The following is a 16906-nucleotide window of genomic DNA, read 5'->3' as shown; positions in this document are numbered from 1 at the left end:
AGGAGGTTGGGGATGGGGAGGAGGGGAGGTTGGGGAGGGGGAGGAGGGTGAGACGGGAGGTTGGAGAGGGGGAGAAGGGTGAGACGGGAGGTTGGGGAGGGGAGGAGGGTGAGATGGGAGGAGAAGGGGAGGTTGGGGAGGGGAGGAGGGTGAGACGGGAGGAGAGGGGGAGGTTGGGGAGGGGGAGGAGGGGAGGTTGGGGAGGGGAGGAGGGTGAGACGGGAGGAGAGGGGGAGGTTGGGGAGGGGGAGGAGGGTGAGACGGGAGGTTGGGGAGGGGGAGGAGGGGAGGTTGGGGAGGGGAGGAGGGTGAGACGGGAGGAGAGGGGGAGGTTGGGGAGGGGGAGAAGGGTGAGACGGGAGGTTGGGGAGGGGGACGAAGGATAAGAGCGGAGATAGAAGGGTGGGGAGGGGGAAGAGGGGAAGGTTAGGAATGAGGAACGGAGGTTGGAAGAGCTGGCGAGTGGAGAGTGAGGGGCGGAGTGGAGATGGGAGGAGAGGAGGAGGAGGAGGAGGTGGAGAGAGGAGGAGATGAGAGGCAGGGGCCAGCGCTCAGGACCAGCTGCCCCGCACATCGCGGAGACGCGGCGCTGCCGGCAGCGGCTCTCACCTGGGCTGCGCGCTGCCGACTGGCGCTGGCGGTTCGCTCAGCCGGAGACGGGGCTTCGCCGGATCCCCGGGGCAGATGCTCCGCGCCGTGGCAGGGAGCGGCAGTCGGCGGACTCTCCGACCATGAAGCGGGGATGCCTCCCGTGCTAAGCGGGCTGTGGCTGCGGGTGGACCCCGTCAGAACCAGGAGGTTCCAAACTGCAATTTGCCAGAACAAAAATTAATAACCTGGGGGAAGAGGAGACAAGAAAAATAAAACAGGCAGGAGCCAATGTTCGGACTGCAATAGAATGTGCCTTGTAGTGAAATAAACCAGAGGTCATTTCGTTCCATCAGGATTAGATGGGGACAGTTTGCTGCAACGGTTCATGCTATACTTGGAGTGAGAAGATGTCTCTCAACTGTTATCGGAGCAGCATTGCTGACAGAAATGGCTTTCTGGTCCAGTGCAACAGTCCCGCCATATAAAGTATCACAGCGGGTGCTCTTTGCCTTCACACTCTCTCTCTCCCTCACCTATGTGTGCTACACTTTGATGAGTTGCTACACCTCCATCCGGTTCCCCTTGCACGACGCCGGCTACCTGTCCCAGTCCCGGGCCGAGCAGAGGGCGGAGGAAGCGGCCGAGGAGAGAGCGACCTCCCCAAGGCTGGGGGTCAGGGTGGAGACGGTCAGTCCGGCCGGGCCGCCGGGAGAGGCTGCGGGCAGCACGGGCGGCTGGAGAGCAGCCAGCCCGCCTCAACTGTACACGGTGCAGAACTGGCTGGAGAGGGACATCCAGGAATCGAGTACCCCTGACTTCGGTGTGCAACGCCTTCCCCAGGCCATCATCATCGGCGTGAAGAAAGGAGGGACCAGGGCGCTGCTGGAGGCGATCCGAGTGCACCCGGACGTCAGGGCAGTCGGGGTCGAGCCCCACTTCTTCGATAGACACTATGACAAGGGGCTGGAATGGTACAGGTAAGCTTGAGAGAGTGGGGCACCCCAAACTGCCCCGTGACGCTGCACCGGCGCCCAACGGGTTAAAATGTTTTGGCTCTGCACAGTTGACTTATAATCCGCCAGCTCAAAGCCTGAAGCTTAATTCGAGCGCACTCACGCTGCATGTAATGCACGCGAGGAGACATGCAACATTTACGGTGGCAAAATGTGTTCCGTTGCTCTCCTCAGCCTTTGCGATGCGTTTTATGAGCCGTGACTCAGTGTGTAATCTGTTCCAGAGACATTACACTCTCGCAGGAGACGGGCTGAAGCGCGGAGTTCTGGCTTCTCTCTCTCTCTCTCTCTCTGTCCGCGCAGGGAGTGGGAACAGCTCGGTCCACGCTGCACTTAATACGATGTTCTTCCCTCCCCTGCGTTGTTCAATGCGTGCACCGGTCCAGGCTGCGATCCGCATTCTCCTGGGGTGACACACCGAACTCCCGGGCGGGGCGAATCCGGCCCCGTTTCTCCTCGGCATCCCGGGGCAATAGTCAGCAAGGCGAAGTTATTGAAAGCACCCTCTTCCCGCACAGCCCCGGGCTCAATCACTGCTCCCCGCTCAGTTGCGAAAGATGCGTTAAGAATGATCTGTGTTGTGCGTTGGGATTTTTACATGCTGTGGAGATGATTGAGCGTACAGCTGGCGGGATACAATGCAAGGCTAATGGGTATGTTTGTGCGCCTCTCTCCACCTGAGAAGGGGTCGGGGCAAAGCACCGAGGCAGGTCTCCCATCATAGGGTAGAAACGAAAGCAGACTCAAACCAGGGGTGCGGGAGGAGGTGTCTCGTTTATCCTTTTAATGCCAGGGACACGGACAGAAATGCTGTACATTTTGGAGACATAGCTTTTGATATATTTCCTGTTACTTCTATGCCCCAAATGTGTTATGTAAAAAATCATTATATCCTGGATAAGCAGTGCTCACCTCATCTTATTGTAATAGGGCTGCGCGGTGTGATCTGTACCGCGATATACGACGAGCTCTGTGCGTCTGCTGAGGCAGAGCCCGCGGAAAACGATTTCTGTGCCTTTACTGGAGAATCCAGCGTGGTTCTCCCGGAGAATGACCCGGGACATTTGAGCTGTGCTGGCAGTGATGTAGGGTGTCCATGCAGACCGGGAGATTCGGTCAGCATGGGAGACAGGTTTAAACTGTGCAGCAAAATCATTCAAAGAGAAAGCGAGCTTTTCCTTTCCCGGCAAGTTCTGACCTGGGAGGGCAGCGGATTTAGTGGGAACTTTCTGAAGGGATTGAGATGAACGCTCGAAAAAAATAATGCAGAGAGGGACGAGTCTAGGGGAGTGGGCTATTTGAAACTTCTTTCATTCGGTAGAGACGTAAAAAAAACGCTGGAAATCCGAAATAGTGAGAGTAAATTAGCTATATAGAAACGAGAAGTAGGCTAATCGTCCCTTCGAGTCTGCTCTTTTATTCAACACGAACGTGACTAATTATCCACCTTCAGTATTCTCTTCCCGCTTTCTCCCCGTATCCCTCGATCTCTGCAGCATTTATCACCATATCTGACTCCTTGAGTACTTATAATAATTTGACCTCAGTTTCCTCTGTGGTAGAGAATTCCACAGGTTCACCGTTCTTTGGCTGAAGAAATCTCCCCTCATCTCACCATCCCTGGTTCTGGACTTCCCACCATCGGGAACTTCCCTCCTGCATCCAGTCCATCCAATGCCATTGGGGTTTTGTAAGGTTCAGTGAGGTCCCCTCTCATTCTTATAAAATCCAGCGAATGTGTGCCCAATCATTCTAATCTCCAGTAACAAAACAAGCTGCTGAAGGAACTCAGTGGGTCAGGCAGCATCTGTGGAGTGAAATGGACAGTTGACGTTTTGGGTCAAGACAGTGTTGCCAACTCAGAGATCAGTCCAATGAACCTTCACTGCACTCCCTCCATGTCAAACACATTCTTCCTCAGGTAAGGAGACCAGAACTGCATAGAATAAGGAGGATGTGATGTTGCCAAGTCCCTGTACAATTAAATTCTTGCTCCTTGTACTTAAATCCTCTCACTGTGAAGGCCAACATCCAATTGCCTTCTTAACTGTCTGCTGAACCTGCATGCTTACTTTCAGTAACTGGTGGGCAGGACACCCAGGTCTCATTACACCTCTCTCTTTCCCAAACTATGGTCATTCAAGTAATAATCTGCCTTCCTGTTTTTTTGCCAACAGCAGATAACTTCACGTTTACCCACGTTATCTGCCGTGCATTTACCCACTCACTCAACCTGTCCAAATCACACTGGAGCCTCTCTGCATCCTGCTCACAGCCCACACTCCCATCCAGCTTTGTGTTGTTTGCACACTTGGTGATATTATGTTTCATTCCCTAATCTTGGGAATACCCAACAGGTCAGGCAGCATCCATGGAGAGAGAGAGAGATAGAGATAGAGAGAGAGAGAGTGAGAGAGAGAGAGAGAGAGAGAGAGAGAGAGAGAGAGAGAGAGAGAGAGAGTTAATGTTTCAGGCCAATGACCTTTCACTGGGACAATGGACTGAAAGGTCTCCTAACCTGTGTGTAAACTTGTCATATAACCTCTAAATTATATGTCTGGTCCTCTCAACTTGTCTATTGTGCACCCCAGTGCCCATATCCCGAGACACCCTGGTCTGTGTCTGAGTATAAGGTCTTGCAAGCCTGCAGTTGCATGGGTGAAGTTGCATCCACCGTCCCACTCGAAGATGTGCCATCACTAAATCCCGAGTGGCACGTCTCCAGTTGCCTCTCACCCCAGGACCACTTCAAGTCTCAGAGGCTCAACCCAGGCAGCCACAGCAGTCTGTAGGACAGGATAGGTCTTACTGGAGACAGCTGAGAGAGAAACAGGGAGAAAGAGAGGGAGAGTGTGAAAGAGTGAGATGTTAAAATTCCCTTCCTTGTTTCCACACTCCTCCTTGGCCTGTCCCTGTTATCTTCTCCAGCTCACAACCTACTGGGTCTTAGTGTTCCTCCAATTCTGACTCTTGCATAACCCTCACATCCACACTCCAGCTGCCATACAGGACACTGTGCATACAGTTGGAAGGGTCTGAGGTTTGGGAATCCTTCTCTAAACCTCTCCACTTTCCCCTGCTCTTTTATGATAACCCTCACCTCTTTGACCAGGTCTATGGCCGCCTGTCCTTGCATCCAGCATGGCAGAGTCAGCAATCTGATGCAGCTCCTGTGAAACTCTTCTAGATGCTACATAAGTGCAGTTACTGTTGTTTTCAAGGGGAGATGTTATTTCTGTCTGACTTTCAAGGTGAAGACACTACTCCTCCCTCACTGCTTCAGTGGCATTAGCTCCGTTCTGACCTTAGGACTGATTGTGACTTTATTCCGATGTTCAGAAACTACAGCCCAGTGAAGCAGGACATTACTTGTCATATTGGGGACCGATACACTCATATTGCCGTGAATTGTTATGGACAGAGCAATGATTCTGATAAGTTATTGGCCCTTGAAGCACTTTGGGTTGGCGAACAGATGCAGCATGAGCTATGGGCATGAATGTTGTCTTTTTTTAACCAGGAAGTCCACAACAAACACAAACAAAAAAGTAACACATGCTTATTCAACAAAAAGCCGCAGATTACTGTGGCAACTCAGGCCCAGCTGTTGGGTCACTGCACATCGCAGTACCACAAGGAAGTCAAGAAGAGGGAACATTTTGGAAATAACTCTCTCCATGCCGTGCTTTGGTCAAGTGTTAAGTGTGGTTGGTTGCTGTTGGAGTAGACTTTACATGAATGGGACAGAGCGGATCTGACACATTTGGCTGGAAGCACTGGGGAGATGCACAGGGAGACAGGATTTTATGACCCTCCATCATTTAACCTTTAATTATCCAACTCAGTTTGGAGAGTGTGATGGTTGTTACTCAAGCACAGCCTGCTACTTCGAGGAAATGGAAAGATGTTTAAGATCTCTCACAAGAAAATGGGATCAGGAGCAGGCCACCTGACCCCTCAAACCTGCCCTGCCGTTCAATATGAGCACATCTGATCTAACCCAGCCCTCGACTCCTCTTCTGTGCCAGTTCCCCATAGCCTCAATTCCTCAATTTTTCAAATATCTCCCCTGTGAGTACGTCCAGTGATCTGGCCTCCACCACCCTCAGGGGCAGAGAATTCCAAAGATTCCACTACCCTCTGAGAGGAGGAATTTCCATGCAGTACAGTTTCAGCTGATTGGCCCCTTATCTTGCAATTATGGTCCCCTCATTGGTGAGTCTCCCACTAGCCAGCTCCAATAGTGAAGACCAAAGGTGGAGGTGAAGGCAAAGATTCATAGCTTAAATATTAAATCTCCTCTGAACCACCTTTGATGAATAGGGATAGATCCAACATTTCAACCCTTTGTTCATAACTTTGCACCCCAGTCATTATTCTGGTCAGCTCAACATCAAATGCTTTTCATGTAAGTATCCAGTGATCAGGGGTGGTTATAGAACACCAAACTTCAAGGAACACTCACCATCAGCTGAAACACTGTCTTATGTGAAGACCATAAAGATGATTAAGTGTGAGAGAGGTGTTATCCAAGGATAACAGTTCATTCTCACTCTCTAGTTCTCCAATCTTTCATTCTCTGCACTTTTTGTCTGCTCCTGTTACTTCAGGAATTTGTTGCTTTATTCAAATTTTAGATTTATTTTCCTATTTTGTTACAACGTAGAAGGGGGCCATTTGACTTATTGGGTTTACACCGGTTTTCAGAACAATCTCATCACTCGCATTCTACCACTTATTTCCCAGTAATCTATTCCCTCCTACATGTCCATCAACTCCAGCCTGATTCTCCAAACACCCGCCCGCACTAGGGGCAGTTTACAGTGGGCAATTAACCTACCAACTCGCATGTCTTTGGGATGTGTGAGGAAACAGGAACACCCAGAGGAAACCCATGCGGTCACAGGGCATTGGAGAGTTGGGTTACTAACTGAGGGTGTGAGGTGCTGGATTAAGACCTCACAATCTAACTCTTTGTGGCCTTTCACCTTATTGTCTGCCTGCACTGCACTCTCCCTGTAACTGTAGCACTAAATCCTGCATTCTGTTATTGCTTTTCCTTTGCACTACCTCAATGTACTGATGTGATGAAATGATCTGTATGGATGGCATGCAAAACAAAGTTTTTCACCGTACATGTGGCAATAATAAACCAATTTAGGATAAGGTAGATAATAATATTTCCTTATTAGTCACATGTACATCGCAACACATGGTGATTTGCATATTTGCCTAGAGTGTTCTGGGGGCAGCCCACAAGTGTCGCCATGCTTCCAGTGCCAACATAGCGTGCCCACAACTTCCTAACCCGTACGTCTTTGGAATGTGGGAGGAAACCGGAGCACCCAGAGGAAACCCACACAGTCACGGGGAGAACATACAAACTCCTTACAGACAGTGGCCGGAATTGAACCCGAGTCACTGGTGCTGTAATAGCGTTTCGCTAACCGCTACACTACCGTGCCTGCCTACATCATGTGCACCAGAACATTAGCAAACTCTGCACAGACAGCACCTGTGTCTCTTTGGCAAGATTGAACTTGGGTTGCTGGAGTTGTGAGGAAGCAGCATTACCTGTTGAGCCACTGAGCAGCTGCAATGCCATGGCCTTCTGTAATCATGGTGATGGGCTATCCCAACATCCACAATAGGGACAAAATCCCTCTATTAGTTCTCCGCTTTCAATAACCGATGACTATGGTTCTGAATGCTGGTAGAGTTATATCCACATAGTCCCTTGGAGAGAATATAGAGAATTGTCAGCAAAAGAGGTGGGTATCCAAATGCAGGGAGGTTTTTGGATGAGCCAAGCTGCAGATGGGAACCCTCTGGGATGGGTGGTGGTGGGGGATGGGTAGGGGTGTGTGTGTTCCACTGTTTTGAGAGCCAGCAAAAGAATGAATCAGAATAGGTCAATGAGCTCTGGGTGCAGCTTGGCAAAGCTGCAGAGAGGAGGAGAATTTGCAGGAGTTGGCACTTGGAGCTGAGGTGGAGTGTGGGGAGAACTGACCGCAGACATGATGATGAGATCAGGAGAGATGGGAAAGGCTGTGGAAAATGTCAGGCTGCTGTCTGGGCAAGGGATGCATTTGCCTAGCAAATGACAGCCTGCTTTCTTATTTCCATTCTAACACTGTGCTTCTGTTCTTTCAAGATTTTTTTTTATTGAATTCAGCCCAAAATGCAGAGAGCTGTGTGTAGGATCACCTTCCATTCACATAACTAAAGGTGGCATTCATGCATTGCAGATCTTGCTGCTCTGTGCATTTCCTATTATGTGCTTCACTCCCCATACCCAAAAGTCACACAATAATCCGGCAGCGTTTAGTCATTTGCATTCAGGAATTCAGATGACAGAGAATCACTTCCAATGTTCATGTATTCATGGAGTGAAATTCACTCAACCTGGCACTCTGGGTTAGGAATGGGTCAGCGAGAGCTACTTCACTGCAGTGCCGACTTTTCAACCTAGGCATCTTCTGATCCAGGCTCCACCCTGAGATTTGGAGCTTGATGATTAACCATGACAAGTATTTGTTTTATAATTTTCAAGATTTGTAAACTGGTTCTTATTTGGGGAGACTGCAGATTTCTGCTAAGCATATAAAACTATCCTTACCGCATCTCTACTGATGTTAGCCCAGCTTTCTGATGCTCTCACCAGATAATCCTACTCTCCAATGCCCCACATAAAGCTCCACTGATGTCTATCCAGCAGCTCACACACTCAGTTAGTAACCCCACCCTCCAATGCCCTGTGTTACTGACTTTAGCCTCTTGATGTTAATCCAATAAGTCACACCCACAGTTAATGCCCCACTCTCAATGTCGTCACAGAGTCATAGTCATAGAGTCACACAGCACAGACACAGGCCCTTCAACCCACCATGTCCATGCCAACCATTGTGCTTATCTATATTCTTTCCATTTATCTGCATTTGATCCATGGCCTTCTAAGCCTTAACAATCCAAGTGTTTGTCTGCTTGCTTCTTAAACGTCATGAGAGTTCCTATCTTCACCACTCATGCAGGCAGTCCATTCCAGATTCGAACCACCACACTCTGTGTGGAAAAATTCCCCCTCAGATTCCCTCTAACCTCCTGCCTCTCACCTTATCCCTATGCCCACTTGTTGTGGACACCCCACCATGGGAAAAAGATTCTTACTACCTTCCCTACCTCTCTCCATAATTCCGTACCCCTTTATTGGGTCACCCCTCAGCCTCCTCCACTCCGGGGAAAACAAACCCAGCCTAATGACTACAGCCGCACTGATGGTAATCCAGTTTCAGCATAGCCACCATTCCTCATGTGAGTGACTGGTCACAGCTCGCTATCCCCACTTTTCTGCTGCTCGTCTTTATTTGGTAAATGAGCCTCTTTGTGTCTAGGAATTGTGGAAGTCATTTCTGTATCCTTGGGATATTTGATATATATGTTTGCTGTTTACTCTTAGAGTGCCAGTTTGCGAGTTCCTCATGCTGTGCCTCTTGAGTTGCTATCTTCCCGGTGTAGGTATTTCCATGTTGCATGGATACATTCAGATAACTTTCTAACTATCTACTTCTGATTATCAATATGGGTTGTGATCTCTGGATCACTGGTTTGATCACAGTCTGGTCTGATGCAGCTAAAGTCCATTGTAATAATGGAAGCATGTCACATTCAGCTCATCGAGCTGTGCAAGAGCAATGCAGCTTGTCCCACTCCCATAGACCTGCAATTACTTTTGCTCCATCTTCTCACAGTGAGGTGGGGCTAAGCCCAATTCCAGATGTGGAACCAAATTGAAACAATTTTTGCCACTCAGCCCAAAGACCGGGTGGGACAGCTGGTAGGGGAAAACAGGGAATGAAGCTCTGGTGTGGACCAGATGGCCACTGTTCAGTTTTCGTCAGCACTTCATGCTGGGGAGGAGAACAGCAACACAGCACGCATCAGACCCTCGTGCAGCACAACATGTGCTTTGCTTAGATCTGATGTGGATTGTTCTCCCACTTTCTCCTTCCTCACTCAATGCCAGATTCAGGGAAAAAATATAACACTTGCAGCAGAGATAGATGGCGGTGTGAAAAATCACTGAAACCTCCCTTAGCATAACACTCAAAGCCTGATTTAACATTCACCTCATGCCAGATAACACCAACTGATACTGCCACAGCTTTTGGCACCTTGAAGACTTCAACCTGTTCTAATTTAAGTCACTCAAACAGCATGCTCGACAATGGGTTTAACCTGTGACAGCCCAGAATGTAAAAGGGGTCTCTGACAGTCATTATATTTAATGCTTTCATTTTCAACCTGTCAAGGTGAAGAATGTTCGTGCTAAGTATTAGAATTCTTCCCGTATTGGGCAACAATAATAACTTCCAATCATATGGCATCTTTAAGGTAGTGCTTACATTTCAGGGCTCCTCACAAGAATGTCATGTGACAAAGCATTGACATTGAACCCCAGAAGGGCAAATGATGAAAAAGTTTGTCAAAGAAGTAGCCTTGTAAGATCTTCTTAAAGGGAGGTAGAGATGCAGAATGGTTTAGGGAGAGAATTTCAGGGCTTGAGGCTAGCCAGTTGCCAGTGTTGGAGCAACTAAATTTGGGGCTGAGCAAGGGCTGGAATTGGAGAACAGACTGCTTTTATGTAAATCCATTCATGGGAGATGGGGGCCATGCCCGAAGCTGGCATTTGTTGTCCACCCCTACCTGCTTATGAGAATGTGGAGGTGACTTGCCCTCTTTAACTGCTGCAATCTCATGGGACAGGGAGTTCTAGCATTTGGATCCAGTGACAATAAAGAAGTACAATATATTTTCTGCCTTTATCCTTGCACATAGTAGAGGATGGGGGATTGCAAGGAACTTCAGATGAAGGGTTGGCAAGATGCTGCACAGATGGACACACTGCAGCTAAAGTGAGGGTTGTAGGGTTGGAAGAGATTATAGGGATGGGGGGACCCCACAACAAGGAAGATAATTTTAACATCAAAACATTGTTTGCTTAACTGGGACCAAGATAAACTTAAAACATAGGTGACAGAGGTCTAGGTAGTCCCAGATTTATGAAAAACCTTACAAGGAAGGCATATTAGAATAATCATCTGAAAGGTAATATGAACAGGAATGAGGGTGTCTGAGGCAGCTTAGTTGAGATCGGAGGATTATTAGGTAAGGTTGTGTAGACAGAACTGGGTTTTAGTTGGAAAACAAACTCTGAGTTAATTATGACATCAAAGTGCTCATCAGCAACATCAAAGGACAAGCTGAATGCAGCAGAGTTTCTGCTACACTGCCTCATCAAACTGTTTGGGCAGGTGCAGCAAGGGGTAGGTACAGGATAAGGCTCCCTTTTCATTGTCCCTTGAACTCTTCCAGGGCAGATACAGTATGGAGAGCAAAGAATTGCAAATGCTGGAAATGTGAGAAGGAAAATGTTGGAAACATTCAGCATGTCAGGCATCTGTGAAGACAAAAAGTATTTATGTCTCAGGTTAATGACCTTTATCACGAAGTCTAAGGAAAGGCAATTGATCTGAAATGTTAACTCTATTCCTTTCTCCTCGGATGCTGCCTGACTTGCTGAGTATTTCCAACATTTAGTGTTTTTATTTCAGGTACAGCATGGATCGATACAAAGTTAAAGCTCCCTCTGTGCCATCAAACAATCCCAAGACTGGTATAGCACAGGTTAGATACAGAGTAAAGCTCCTTCTACACTCTCCCATCGTACACTCCCAGGGCAGGTACAGTACAAGTATGACATAAAACCCATCTTACTCATATCCAGCACACATACCAATTTAGTAGCGTACCCACCATTGAACCAATGTGATCTCTTTCCATAATGTATCCAAATTATTCTTGTGCTCTTGTGAGACTGATTTAGATACATTTTACTAATTAAATCTCACACCACGCATTCATTAAATGTATCCTTTAATGCCAATTAGTCCTGCGGTGAGGCAATGTTTAGCTATATGCCAATGCCCTGTAGGAACTTTACACAGGCAACCATCCCCTCACCTGAAACCCATTTTCCTTTAACTCCATCAGCCAGTCAGAGAGGAGATTTACGTCCCGTCCCTCTATGCTGGATTTGGAAGCAGAATTCAGAGGTGAGAGGACGTGATCTAGCCAAAGGAACCACCCACACACCTTAGCTCCCATTTGCAGTCACAGCAGGACACAAATTGCAATAAATTGACACAATAGATTTCACACAGACTTTACTTCGGAATCACAAAGATATTTCACCATCATCACAAATTAGCAACTAATTGTTTTTCATAAATCTGTGTGGGTGTTTGTGAAAATTGTTCCTGCATGAGTGTCTAAAATTAGTTAAATCATTTTAAGAATGCTTTCATAAAAAAATATCCAAACTCCTTAATTAAATTCCAGCCTGTAACTCACTCATAGCTATTTGTTATTCTACATATATACACCTCCCTAGAACTTTTCAATTAGATCCCAGCTTGTAAATTATTCTATATATAAACCCACCAAAGCCCGTCATTAAATTCCAGCCTGTAACACACTCATGTTATCCTGCCTGCCACTCTTCTACATGAACTTCCTGCTTTAGATTCCAGCCTGTAACTCACTCTTGTATATGCTACTCTATATATCAGACCATCCCAAACTCTTTGATCTGGGACTCTAACACATTCCCAGTGGGCTATTACTCAACATATATATAAACCTCCTGTCGACCACAAATAGATTCCAACCTGGACATTCCAACTGTGCAGCACTTCTTAAGTATGGCACTGAAATGTCAGCCATGGCTACATGCTGAACCCTCAGACTCAGTGCTTAGTAAGAGCACTTTGATTGGCCCAAGATTCCTGATGCTGAGATTAGGTATAAAATCTATTCATTGCAAAATAAAAAAAGATACACAATATTATGGCTTCTGCTCTGCAGGTGAGGAGGTCAGTTGGCCACTGTAAATTGTCCCTGGTGTGTAGGTCGTTTGGGAATGTGGGGGAAATTGGATTTCAGGTAGGATTAGTACAAACGGTTGCTTGATGCCAGGCGTGATTTCGGTTTGACTCTATGAAACACATGGCCCAGGACAAAAGCAGGATTATCCAAAAAGGCTCTCCTCATCAAAATTCCACAATATTTTCTGTTTTATTTCAAGTATCAAAGGAAGTAGAAGTTACTGCACAAAGACCAGCTCGTCAGCCTAATCAGTCCGGGATGTGAATGTTTCGGGAGTCAAGGGATTAGTACAAGAAAGCAGTGCTGAGATCATGATCTGATTGGCTGTGCAGCAGGCAGGAGGGGCCGGATGCAATACCTACCACATGAGCAAGCATTCCTGTTCATACTTACCCAGCCTGTTACCATATCCCTCCATCCCCCTTTCTTCCTTCCACATCCAATCTGTTCGGGAATATTGGTCCCATTTCTCGTCCACCCATCATTGATATGAATGAGTTCCTCGGCCTCCTGCTCGTGTGGGTGAAAAGGTTTCTCCTGCCTTCTGTTCGAATTGCCTTTTTACAACCAATGGACCCTCACACAACTAATATAGCAGTGATTGACTATCTACCCTTTCCAATTAACCCTGTAATTAAATATTTCTGGGATATCAATATCTTCTAATCTGCACAGTTCTATTAGAAGATCCCAGTTTTTAAAGCCTGCACCTCCTCTTGAAGGCAGCAGCTGAATATACAAAGCATTGTTCTTTATTATCTCAAGGTCCTTCCCATGATGTGGGCCTGAATACTCCATAATACTCCAACCATAGCCTCACTGAGGGTCAATGTAGGTTCATTACCTTTTAATGTTCATCTGCTATGATAAAATCTACCGTTCGCTCCCATATTAACCTGACATGCTGCTATTTCTTTCAACCTTGTACCCCCAAATTCTTCTGGTCTTCTGCATTGGTGTGAGATAGAGAGGCAACACTTTCCTGATGGCAACTTAGGGAAAGGACAAGGAAGAACTCTATGGATGACACTTTGCCCAATGGTATACACTGAGATGGGACAGACTGTTGTCAGTATTGTTTAGATGCAACTTGATTTGAACCAGCTAATGGACTTGGTTAGTGCAACAAATGTGTCACCAAAGTTCATTTGCTAGTTTAACTCTAGTTGTAGCCAGGGAATTAACACAATAGAGTAGGTACTGAGATGACTGAGGAGTAGTAGGTGCTTGTTTTAATCCTGTTTGCTAACAAAAAGAAAAGCCCAGCACAGCTAACTTGCTGTTTCTGTACAGCTGGCATGCTTCACCGAGGGATTGCTGATCTTGAGAACTGAAAGGCTGAAAGGGCCAGTGCACCCAGCCACAACTGGGATATTGTACACCTGACCAGGTGTTTGAAAGGGTGGGGGAGGAATAATTCACAGAGTGGGGATTGGAAGAAGGTAGTGCACTTCCCGAATCAGCAGGCTTTTCAGAGTGCTTAAAGGCACCAGTGGGGAGATATTCCAGAGCTGAAGACTGATGGGAACAGCAGAGCGAAGGGTGGCATGGTGAACTTGCAGCTTGTCCACATCTCCTTGGTGCTTTGGCATATCCTGAGGTGAAAAGGTGCAATATAAATACAGAACCTTCCTTCAGTTTGTGATATAGGGCACGTGATATCGTAATGTGATTGATGGATTTTAATAATAAGACATTTATGAATTGATAGATATAGGGATGGAGCACTCAGATTAGATACTCTTTTTCTTAAGACGCCTCCCCTTCTCCAAATAATTTTTTAAATTGATCCGAGAGGGCTTCTGGTCAACATTGCACTTGAAAGCGAGCACATTTTAGTAGATCAGCATTCCCCCACACTGGCCGTCCTACAGTGCAACACTCTCTCAGTACTGCCCCCCTGACAGTGCAGCACTCCCTTAGTACTGCCCCTCTGACGGTGCAGCACTCCCTCAGTACTGTTCTCTGACAGTGCAGCACTCCCTCAGACTGCCCCCCGACAGTGCAGCACTCCCTCAGTACTGCCCCTCTGACAGTGTAGCACTCCCTCAGTACTGCCCCTCTCATAGGATTGCCCTTTTGACAAAGCAATAATCTCTCAAAACTCTCCAACCAGTTTAAGTAGCACTTTGCATTGTAAGTCTCCACAGTAGCACTTGAACCTATAGCCTTCTTATTCAGAGACAGAGGTGGTGTCCACTGAATCTTGTTGGGAAGATAGTGGCCTGCTTACCAAGGTACAAGCCAACCAAGCTTGTTGCAGTGGGTTACACTCACAACTGAGCAAGTTAGCCAGCTAGCCAGAGAATGATTAAGGCCATCAGATAGTGAGTTGATCGATATCTATTTCTTGGGATGGATTCAGCTGAGGGAGAGTTAACCACTCCACACTTTACATAGGAACAGTTTATTTATAAACTGAACACCCAACCTGTGCTTGCAGTTATCTTTCAATCTCAGTCGTCACTTGGCAATAACTTCCAGGCAAAAGAAGGAAAATTTATTCCACACATTAAGTTCACAGTGAATTTGGGCCCAGAAGCAAACTGTTTGCTCCAGATTTCAGTCACGTGTTGTACAGTGCACACCACAGGGTGGGCAAGGAGAGTGAGGAGTTCAGCTTAGCCAAGGTTCTCACACTGAACATACGGAGGCTGTTTATAGCTCTTTCCCTAAACTCATGCTGAGAAAGTCTGTCTGTGTACATTGAAACAGCATTCAGTCATTGTCGGAGACTTTCTGGGACACACCTTCTTCAGATGTCCTGCCGTTCCTGCGGATGGGTATTTTCACACCAGGCTTCTAAAACTTGCTCAAAGTAATTATCTCCTTATGGAGATTTTGCTGCTTCTCCTCAGCTGAAAAGGGGTTGATTCAGACCAAGTTACCATTCTCTGGAGTCTCCAATCCAGTACCTCAGCTACACAGGATTCTGATTGGACGGAATCGTGGGGAACAGTCAGAACTGTAATTGTACCATTGTGCCACATCTTGCAGGAGGCAGGGAGTGGTGATCCCACAGCTGCCCATCCCTCATGCACTGCCATGTGCACAAGCAAGGGCCAGCTGACTCTGCACAGCGTCAGAATGGAAATGTGTTCCCTGTGGACAATTACAACATTTCCAGTGATGGAAAATCTAAGAGTTGCTTTTATATAGCAGCCTTCACAATCTCAAGATGTTCAGAAACAAATTAAAGCAATCAGATATTTGAGCCGTCTGGGAGGGTACATCATTAGTACACAGTCAACCCCTAATGTACTGGGAGGTAATGTATTGGTGCACATTATATGACGAGATGGACTCTTGACCTCACAATCTCCGTTGTTTGACCTTGCACCTTATTGTCTACCTGCAATGCACTTCCCTGTAGCTGTGACACCTTACTCTGTATTGTTATTGTTTTTACCTTGTACTACCTTAATGCACTCTGTACCACCTCAATGCACTGTGTAATAAATTGATCTGCACGAACGGTATGCAAGACAAATTTTTGACTGTACCTCGGTACAAGTGACAATAATAAACCAATACCAGTACATTCAACAGACTCTGTAATGAAGATTATGTTTCATTGCCATGTGCCCAGCATCCACAGTCTCTGTGCTCTGCTAGGGCACAGTAGTTTAACAAAGTATGCAGTGTTCACTGATTGCAGTATCTATGACGTGTGGACTTGGTGAGTAAGGAGGTGATTCCATCTTAAATATTTAATTTACTTTAGCTATTAGATTATCTTGCAGCTTTCACTTGCAGTGGTAAGAAAATAGTAAAAATTTACTGCAGTGGTTGAAGAAGCAGCTCACTAGCACCTTCTCAAGGGCAACTGGGCAACTAGATGCTGGCTCAGCCTGTGGAACCACATCCCTTCAATGAATATATCTATCTATACACACACACACACACACACACACACACACACACACACACACACACACACATATATATATATATATATATACACACACACACACACACACACACACACACACACACACATATATATATATATATATATAATATTTAGATAGATATAGAAAAACAACCATCCTGCCAGGAAATTAGGGAACTAACCAGAACTGGTGAACTGAAGTCAGATAATTCAGGACTTATGGAACAGGGAAATGAGGCTGATGGCTTTGTGAGGGCACAGCATGTTTAACACAGCAGTGTCCACTGATAAGATAAGATCTTTATTAGTCACATGTACATCAAAACACACAGTGAAGTACATCTTTTCCATAGTGATTTTTTGGGGGAGCAGCCCGCGAGTGTCGCCACGCTTCCGGCGCCAACATAGCATGGCCATAACTTCCTAACCCGTACGTCTTTGGAATGTGGGAGGAAACCAGAGCACC

The 16906-nt window shown here is 46.7% G+C and overlaps 1 protein-coding gene across 1 annotated transcript in view; it reads left to right on the top strand.

The window, feature by feature from the left end:
- Positions 1–556: 556 nt before the first annotated feature.
- The window catches only part of LOC127573424 (heparan sulfate glucosamine 3-O-sulfotransferase 4-like), a 149803-nt gene continuing 133453 nt past the window's right edge, over positions 557–16906 (top strand). Inside the window, exon 1 of the mRNA XM_052021632.1 lies at positions 557–1568. Coding sequence (XP_051877592.1) covers positions 1039–1568 — 530 coding nt within the window. The 5' untranslated portion in view covers positions 557–1038. The remainder of the gene's footprint in view (positions 1569–16906) is intronic.

The sequence above is a fragment of the Pristis pectinata genome, chromosome 8 (genome assembly GCF_009764475.1).
Source record: "Pristis pectinata isolate sPriPec2 chromosome 8, sPriPec2.1.pri, whole genome shotgun sequence".
Classification (NCBI taxonomy): domain Eukaryota; kingdom Metazoa; phylum Chordata; class Chondrichthyes; order Rhinopristiformes; family Pristidae; genus Pristis; species Pristis pectinata.
This window is presented reverse-complemented; position numbering and strand designations above follow the sequence as displayed.